At 38.7% G+C, this 9,897-nt stretch overlaps 1 protein-coding gene across 1 annotated transcript in view; it reads right to left on the bottom strand.

Moving 5' to 3' along the window:
- Positions 1-2,462: 2,462 nt before the first annotated feature.
- Positions 2,463-9,897, bottom strand: part of SLC44A1 (solute carrier family 44 (choline transporter), member 1) — a gene marked incomplete at its 5' end in the record, with an annotated part of 45,318 nt that continues 37,883 nt past the window's right edge. Inside the window, 4 exons of the mRNA XM_010141091.1 lie at positions 2,463-3,194; positions 5,440-5,520; positions 7,036-7,272; positions 9,043-9,180. Coding sequence (XP_010139393.1) covers positions 3,171-3,194; positions 5,440-5,520; positions 7,036-7,272; positions 9,043-9,180 — 480 coding nt within the window. The remainder of the gene's footprint in view (positions 3,195-5,439; positions 5,521-7,035; positions 7,273-9,042; positions 9,181-9,897) is intronic.

Genomic DNA, 9,897 nt, shown 5'->3' with positions numbered 1-9,897 from the left:
TTGAAACCTAACTGCTATGATACAGACCATCTGCAGAAACCAAGTGACGGGAACCATTCATCCCACTGGCTTGCTTTTTAAATCCAAACTGTCCAGCCTGGCTCTCTAGTCCTCAAGCACTACTTGGTTCAGTGGACTTTCCAAGGAGATGACTTCGCTGCCTCAGCTTTTCATCTGCTCCTCCTGCAGTGTTATTCCCAGTGCAGATCACTCTCTTGTCAGTCAAGACCGCTTCCCACAAAGCATTCTGTATACTGGTTTTAATAACCAGCTGGCAAAAAAAGTATGTAATCCATCACAACCGGCAGACCCTAGCACCTCTTCTGTCAACTAGGGATTTACATATCAAGTGTTCTCCCCCTCCACTATCTCCACTAGGGAAGGAAAGCAGAGTCTAAATTTGTCCTGAAAAGTTGTCTCCTCAGATGTCAGTCTTCTACTTATCCCCTTGCACAAGACAGAGCTGGAAGAGGGCAGCTTGTAGTTTGGCTGCAACTGAACTTTAAAGGACATTCAAAAGCTTTAAAGGGCTTCTGGAAAGCCTGTATGTGGATAAAATGCCTTTTTGGCATGACTGAAAAGCTCTGCATGCCGGATATACACTCGAGAATGGTGCACACGATTTTATTAAGAACTTTGTAATGATATAGATTTGTCACTTAAACATTACAACTACCCATAGAAAAGTGTTGCCTGTATCTTCTAAACACCATGTAAATAAAACAAATTTATTTTTAAAACAGGATAAACTGCTATAAAAATGGTGCACAATCAAGTCATACAAAAATACAGAATTTGTCTCCAACTGCAGTCCCAGTTGCAATTACAGAGAAAAGCCCCTACCCAGGACTTCTAGGGAGCAGAGAACACGAACTTGCTGAACTGGTCATGGCAGAAATTTGTTGCCAAAATAAGCAGAACCCAAGGCTTCAATCAAAGCACCTCCAATAAATTCCAAACAAGATGGAAATTAGTTTGGAGGCAACTGGATACGTGATAAGTCTCTTAGCCTTGGAACCCAGTTTCTAGAATTTATTTAAACCAGTTTTTAAATTTCTATTACTAAACCCCACTGATCTACATAAACATTGGTGTTCAGTGCCACTACTGTGTAGACACTGGTACAGCAGAAATGCCTCCTCTGCACTAACTTAAGGCTGCTCCAGTGCTTCTTCTAGATAATCTGACCTCTAACTGGCACAGAGAGGCCTTGCCAGTGCTCCAGTTTGAATCCCTCGGCTGAAGCTCTAGTCCAGTTAGCACTTACGTGGATGTGTAAATTACAACTTCCGTACTTAGAAGGACTTCCCGATGTCAGTGGAACTACCGATATGGTTCACTTAAATGAGTGTCTAAGCACTTGCAGGATTAGATAATTCTGCCTCCTTCCCACCAGCTACCATTTCTAAATGTATTTTTATTCTCATACCTTTCATATAGTTTGGGTTCTGTGATATGGAAAGAGTAAATCCTTTTAAATGGCTTACTGAAAGAAAACTAAACCAATTTAACTTATCAGATGACTTCTAGAAGCAGAAGTGAAATATTTCACTATTGCCAGAAGCTAAGAGCACTGGTCAGCTACACGATACTACTTTTTTTTAAACCTTCAGCAGCAATTTAAAAGTCTGACCCTCTGAAAGGAAGCACAGATAACTGCTTATTTATTAAACTTCGATAATGTGGTTTGTGCATGTCTCTACCTGGACATATCTCTCCAATCTAATGCAAAGCTTCTGTAGAAGGGCTTTTCTCTTTCAAAACTTCTTCTGGAATGGAGTGATCGAACTATTGAGGCATCACTTATTTGTACAGAGCTTGTATTTAGTGCAATAAGTTTAAAAATTCTGCTCTGAAATATTAACTTTACATTAACAAAAATACTTTTCTTAAAAAAATTGTAACAAAAGGAGTATATAGCATAGACATATAATGAATTCTTAGCAAATACACTTTTAACCATTTACCATTACAATATGCTGAACAACTGAATATTAGCATTCACATCTGGTGAGCTTCCAGACTGAAAAGAAATGTAAGTATCTAATAGTAATAATAAAGCACGTTCTCTTGTCATTATTTTTATAACTTTATGTAACTATCCTAGAGGTTACACTTCCAAGGAAATGTTTCTCTGCCCTTTCCTGTTTTAGCCACATGCCAAGTACAAACAAATATGGATGAAACATCAGACAAGGAATGGTCCCTTCCATCTTCCAGAGCTCTCTGGCATTAAATGAAATTAAGCATACAGTACTTTTTTGTAGAGTAGTACAGTTCATTTCTCTTCCCATCCTCAGCATCTTAATGTCTAGTCATGAATTAATCATGAGCATGGCTAAGACTGTGTTTCAACAATCTGTTATTTCAATTGCTCATATGGAGAATCCATACCCTTTGAAGGAGCACTGCTGAAGCGTGAAGGAGGCTGCTAACTCAAAGGGAGGATAGAGGGCAATGGGTATGGGAGGTAAGAAGGGTAAAACAGGAAGTTAATTGCATATAAAAATTATCTGTCCCCATTTTGTAGTTTCTGTTTAATAGGAGATGCAAGGGCTCCCACACAGCTGAATACCTGAGGAGTTGGTTAGTGTGATATCTGATACTGATAAACAAAACTGTGCCCTGCCAGGGCTGTAAAGTAAAATGACTGCTTACAAACCCATTCAAACTGAATGAACGCTCACTGAAACCACCTTCTGAAAAACTAAACTTGAGACTTTTCTCGATTTGAAAGTTTTCCTTACATGTCACTGTCCTGAATTTAATGCAAATTTACACAAACTAACCAAGTAAAACTCTCAGCAGATTAGCAGTGTCATGGGAAATCTGTCTCTAAACCCAGTCATCATTTCAGATTATCTTTACAATGATACTTCCTCCAGACTGTAAAATATCAAGCAGATAAGAATCAATATCTCCATGACCACAATGAATAATTTAAAAAATGGAACAATGATAAAGCTGCTTGTAAAAGCCACCCGTATGAAAAGAGTACATGTTTCACAAAAATAATTGTTAAAAAAAGTATTAAATCCCTGTTCCTTTTCTCTGATTTTGGCTGTTTATTTTTATATATATTTGTGTGTGTGTGTGTGTGTGTATGTATGTATATATGTGTATATATACTGTTTTGGAATGTCAGTGGGTTCCAATATGGCTGGCTAGTTTCAAGATGAACTTGCTCCAGAGGCCTGGAAAACAAAGTCATACAGCACAGTCTTAGACAAATGCCAACGGACAAGGAGAAACTGAGTCAAAGGGGTCACTGGAAACCATAAAGAAAGACGTTCGGAAAGGTGTTTTTTTTTCTTGTGTCTTGATACAAAACCAGAAGGTCCTAGATGTTTCCTCATCTCTGCTATTAATACCTATTTAAAATGCAACTGCACTTAGGGAATTCCACTTTTAGAACTAATTGTCATGTCTAAGAAAGATCCAATTTCAAGAATACTGAAGAAAACAGTAAAGACTATTTTTAAAAAAGAAGGAAAAGAAAAAAAAAATTAATCAAATTTTCAGACACGCAATTTTGGGACTATAGGTGCTACTAGTACAGAACAGACTTATGAACAGTCCTACTCCAGATATAATTGATGCATTTATCAGTGCTTTGGGGAAAGGTGTCAGAAATTTCGTGGAGATAACTGCTGTGTCCTGTCCTTGTCAGGAAGTGAGATGCTAGTATTTCAGAATCTATTCAACTGGAGCTGAGTGCCCGAGAATGGAAGACAACTTGAGAAAACGAGGCCAAATCAGTTCCAAACAAGACAATCACATGAGCAGCAGAACTGGGAGTAATTCAGCAGGTGACACTCAGGCTGAGCCCCAAGTGCTCAGCATCTTCTCCAGCAGTCCTAGGAGGACTTTCAGCCAGTGCCAGGCTCAAGTGCCTAAAGTCAAGCTCCTAAAAGAACAAGACCACCTTTGACTTGCAACTACTTGGTCTGTGCTTTTACAAGGCGGGGCGAAAACGGTTTTTAACATCCAGGCTTTGGGCAATCAAGTACAAAAGTGTAAACAGTGGTCTCTGCTAGTATTGATGAGAGAGTAAGTGGAAAAACTCTTAAGGTAAACAAATTGTTTGAATTAGAGGTTAACGTGGTGAAATTTTGGACTGAGATTTTTTTTGTGTGTGTGACTAGCAGTTGGCACACCCAATTCTCAATCGCTTTAACAGGAGCTTTACATCTACAGCATTTAGACCACTCTGAAAATCCCAACATTAGTGTCTGTCTGAACAGCTAGAATTACTCCCAAAAGAAAACAGTAAATGAGCACAGAATTAGTTTTTTAGATATACAAACACAGCAGCACTTAGGCATAAGCACATCTAGAAACTGGTATGCTCTAATGAAATAGCAAAACACGCAAAGCTACACATCTATCCACTCTACAGCAGGAACTCATTCCAGCTTAGTCAAAAAGTGCTCATGCAACATGGCTTCACATACACCATTGAAAAAAAAAATTCTAGTCTTAGCATACACTTATTCAGACTCCCTTAGGTTAAAAAATTGTCCCCATGGTAAGGAACTGAGTCAGGCCCCAAATATGCTGAGAAAGTAATGATGGAAAAATAATTTATTTCACAAAGTCGTATTGCATGATGACAAGTCATACCTTGCCCATCCTGGCTCTCCATCATATGCTCTCAGTTCTCCACCTTCCAAACTCATCCTCCTATCTGTTATCTGTACCCTGTACAGCTGTTCCTTAATTCAGGCTATTCAGTCATGCAATGCCTTCCTAACAGGCACACCATAAGTAAAACAGGCTGCAGAAGCATAAATGATGCATTGTTCACTGTCTGTGTATCTGACAGTGTGAGATGGAAAGAGCACACAAGAGACAAGCAACATAAGTAGTTGGCAATAAAAACAAACAACTGGGAGAAATGTCATTTGAGCAGGTTGAAAGGAATCACTGTATCCAACTCTTTGGCACTTTATAAAATAATTTGGTGAGAGCTTTAAATGCCTGGTCCTACTTTGCGACAATGGATGTGCTCAGTAGTATTCTTCAGGCTTTCATGGTAAATATAAGATGAACAAAAATTGTTCAGCTCAGGGCTGAAAAGAGGATTAAAGTCAGAACAGACCAATGAATTCCAGAGCCATCTTATTTTGAGATTATTCAGCAACTGGAGCTGTCTGTGTATACCACATAGCAAGCACTACTAATCCTAGTGAAATGATACTGCATTTGTTTCACATGACACAGTTCCTTTCATCTTACTTTTACAGGAGATGGTCTCAGCTGTGACAAAAACTCTGCCATCCAGGTGATAGGCAAGCTCACAAACAGAAAAAGCAGAACATCTTGAGTGATACAGAGAACAAAAACTTCTCCTGAAGAAGTGCAGTCAGTAAAGACAAAGAGGGAGAAGAAGTAAAAGTGAAACTCTTGGAGGATCGCCACCTCCTCATCTGCACCTACCATTGGTTTTAGCTCTCTGCCCTCAGCTCCACCTCCCCGGCCAGCTTCTTTCATAGATTTCCTACTATTCTCCACAAACTCCTGAAAAAGAGTAATGAAATGGAAAGTGCTTTGTTAGAGCAGACTTCAAACATCGTATCTGAAAACAAAACTTCAAGAAGTAACTGCTCAAAAGGTCCACACAACTTGCTCCTCCCACTTCTCTCGCTCAGACTTGTCGACAAAGTATCAAAAACGCCTGTCCAATAGCCACAAGGGTCTCCCTCATTTAATTCTGGAAGCCAGGCAGGTATTTGCTTTATGTGCTGTTACAACTTTCACATTTACTGCACTACACTCTCCTTTATGGGGAAGGAAAGTAGAAGGGTGGATGTCAAAAGAAAACCAACAAAAAAAAAAAAAAAAAGAGATCCCAGTTACTACATCCTATCCTCTGAACTATGTCAGAACTCCATTAAACAGGCACTTGGAGATAATTACTTGCAAGGTCTGGTTGATTTTCGTAACTTCCCTCAATTTAAACTCTTAAGATTTTTCACCAGATCACAATCACCTATTCATGAAGATTAGCAAGGGTGTTAATTCAATTTTATGTAATTTTTTTCTCTTAAAGGGAACGTAGAAAATTTCAGTAAATTTTAGCTCTTGATGTTTTGGGTATGAGCTGCTGACTAAAGGGATCTACAATGCTTTTATGATTTAGCTGTGCTGTCTTCAGAGACAGCATGCTGCATTTTACTCTTATTCTCTAATAAAAAGCAACTCATCAGCTACTGCTTTATTATATACTCCAGATTTTACAAAAAAATTTAATGTTAATTCTAGGCATGACTTTCCAAAAGGTAATCAGAAAAAGAATTATACTAAAAAGTCATGAGAAGCTTCCTCTAGCCTATGCATGGGGATAATTTTACAGGGAACTTATTCTATGGTTGCCACTTAAAAACACTGTCAGGAAAATTACCTACTCAACAACAAATTGAAGGGACTGAGGAGCAGAATTTTTACATCCTGGCCTCTAGCTAGAGTGATCAGGGAATAAGATGCAAAAAACAATTAAGAACTGAATTGTGCAAAGGGCCTTGACATAGCATCCAGGCTCCGGGGCAGAACATAAAGCCTATTTTTAACGTGCATGACAGACTGAGAGTCAAATTCTGGCTGCTATTTCAAAGATAGAAAAGCTCCAGTGTGGTCACTATCTATGTGTGGGGTATAATACTCTGATACTTTTTCACTTCCACATCTGAAGAGGGGAAAGTACAAAACCCCAGTCTTGACCCCTTGTTTTGCTTCTTTCCATTCTGCAGCGTATCATTTACAAGAAATGATACCCAAGAGTAGGGTTCTGCAAGACAACTGCTCATCTAACCGCCAGCAAATAGAAGCCAATACCAGTGATGCCAAGGGAAGTCAGCATCATCACTCATCTGATGCTAATCACATCACGCTGTTTGCTGATCAAGCCATGAACAAGACAGCAAGGTAACCCATGTAAAATTACCGTATTAAATTCAGTTAGTGGGTTAATTCCACTGTCAAAGTACCCATTTATGGAACCATATCCTTAGACTTAGAGAGCAAGGGGAAACTTACCATGAGAACTTTATCCATGTAGAATTCCCTCCCAGGGCTCCCGTCATTGTATTTTGTATCGATGGCGAAACATAAGAAAAGGACATCAACAACCATTTCATAAATGGAAAGGAAGCAGTGAGCAACCAGGAATGCAAAGAGGCAGACAATGATGAGTGGCAACACCCAGATGGTGTAATCTCGTTGGTAATTCAGCAACATAATTCCAGCCAAACCTGTACTGCAGACAATCAAGACCTGAAGAAGAAAACAGAAGACAACACTAATGGCAGAAGCCTTTTGATATTTCTAGTTTGGTTTGATTGATTTGGTTTTTTTTTCAACTGCGAGCTTCTTGCTCTGCTAGGGCTAGAATTAGAGGTTACAGATGCTAGAGATAATTACACCTTTACCTCCTGGATTCCCCATACCACCAATTGTAAATGACACTTTATCCATTAGTCCAGCACATTCAAATCAGAATAGTTTCAACACATCCTTCAACACAAGAGGTATTTTTTCAGAGCAAATTAAATTTATATCCTGCTGTCATACTTTCAGTATTATAGAATATTCCTGTAACAAAGAACTTTATCCTGTCAATTATAAAAAGCCCAGAACCTGATGCTACCAGTCAACAAGCGTGCAATTGTTTTTTTGGTTGCTGGGGGGAAGAAGGTAGGTCTTAGGAGGATGGTGTATTTTTCATTTTGCTGGGGGAAACAATTTCCAAGTTTATCTTATCTCTGTCTCATCTCCATACAGGGAAAAGTAGATCAAGAGTCACATGAGGCACTTCAGGTGACAGTCTCCACAGAATTACAGTATGCATGAGGCCCTAACAGATACTTCACTGGGTACCAGTATGGTCTTAGGGAGCAACAAAAGGACTAAAACAACTGTTGTGGCCACTCAACGTTTTGATCATTTCTGAACCTTTTATTATGAACTGCAGCTAAACACGGAATTGTAAAATAGGTAAACAGCTTTACTGTTTTATGTAAATAACAGGCTGTTGGACAGGTAGAGGAGACAAGCTGGCAGCCTAGGACTGTTTCAGCTGATACTGTTTTTTATGGGCTGCACTGTTCATTTTAACACTTCTGTCACCTGAGCATTTCTCTAGTAATTTGAAAGTCATCTCTTCAGGAAGATGTTTTCTAACACCTTTCAGACTCCTCCATAAAACCACATTATGTAATTTCACGGTCTCCCAAGCACCTGTATCTTCTTTACGTGTTTATTTCTTCTCACATCTTATTGACTTAATTACTGTATTAAAAGTTGAGCCCACTGTACTCTGACTTAAAAAAAGTAAAGGAGTGCAATAAGGAAGACAGTTCAGTCCAATCAGTGTCCAAATGCTTAAGCACACCTTATTTAAGTGGATTGGTATTAAGAGTTTTAGTAAATAATGGCATAAAATTCTTCAAAGGACAGGAATAGTTCATTGGATTAGGTTTCCATAAAGTAGACCTCTATCAGTGTGAGACCCAAAAAGCTGACTGACCACAGCAATTATTCTAGTCCCCTTTTAGTTCACAGAGTAGAAGTAACTTAGTTGCTTAAGCAAGCAATTCCTAGAGCAGGCTTCTGTTCTGCCTTCCAGTCCAATTTTGTAATAAATGGTGATCAATAATGTGTCTATGTTCAACACTAACCTGGCGAGCTCCAACTAAGCAGAATTTAGAGGAAATGCTTCCTTTCTTTACAGTTCTACGTTTTAACAAAACCAATCAAAAACTTAAAACTTCTAATCACTTTTCTCTCGACTCTCTAAAAATAAATTAATAAAAAGGTGTCATCATCTTCAGCTACTCCTTTCTAATCACTTTTACTTAATGTAAGTGGATCATCTGTTTATCCTCCCTAACCTGCACAGTTCCTTCCTGATATGATGCAGCTAGATGTGATAAAGTACATGCTAAGGAACAGGACTTTAAGGCATTTCCTATTTGGGATGCAAGACATTGTTAAGGAAAGTTTGCTATTATGTAGGTCCGTAACAACTGTACACAGAAGACGTACCTTTCCTAGAAACAGCATAAAATCCCCAACTGTGTTTATAGCAGCCACTCGCAAAGCATTTTCCACTAGAATGACAAAGGCATCCTTTGCTGAGGTGCAGAAGTTGGTGCTGTTGATAGCTGTGGCTGTATATGCATTCTGGGAAAAGGAGATTGAAGATTAGCTTATGGAATGATCAGGTATTTCAGACAGAGGGTGGTGAGGCAAGGGGGAAGATACGGCTTCAAAATAAGTCACATAAGTCATGTGATGTTAATGAACAAAGATTCCCTTGAGAGCTGTTGAACGAAGCAGTATGTACCAGCTGACCTAAGACTATACGAGATAGAGAATTACTGTTCTTCTCCTGCCTTGCTGATCATTTATGCATTAACAAGTGTCTTAAAAAAACCTAATTAAACAGAATTTGCAATTTTTCTGCAGGAGGAGGCGAGCAGAGGCATAACTACAGCAATTAAGTACTTAGAAAAAAATATTCTGGAAATATAAAAGAGTTTGAGAATCATACTAGTCCACCACGACAATTTCTAGATACTTCGCTAGACCGCATACGAGTTAGCTGGGACAATTTTCATGGATTACACTGGGGTTTGTTAATGCTTTCTTCTATTTTATTTTCTGTATTTTCACAAGTGGAAAAATGAACAACAATGAAAAAGATATTAGAGGGATATTTCTAGATGTACTTAGCAGAGGTGGAACCACAGGATCATAAAACCTCTTTTACAAAGGGGTCTGACCAGTGTATTGCAACTTGAAGAACTCTTCCTCCACTTTGTAGACAATGATGACAATTTGATGTTACACACAGTTTTTCAGTTGTGTGAACCTTAAATATTACACCTAGAAAAGCTT

Source organism: Buceros rhinoceros, unplaced genomic scaffold, assembly GCF_000710305.1.
Source record: "Buceros rhinoceros silvestris isolate BGI_N320 unplaced genomic scaffold, ASM71030v1 scaffold14308, whole genome shotgun sequence".
Classification (NCBI taxonomy): Eukaryota; Metazoa; Chordata; class Aves; order Bucerotiformes; family Bucerotidae; genus Buceros; species Buceros rhinoceros.
This window is presented reverse-complemented; position numbering and strand designations above follow the sequence as displayed.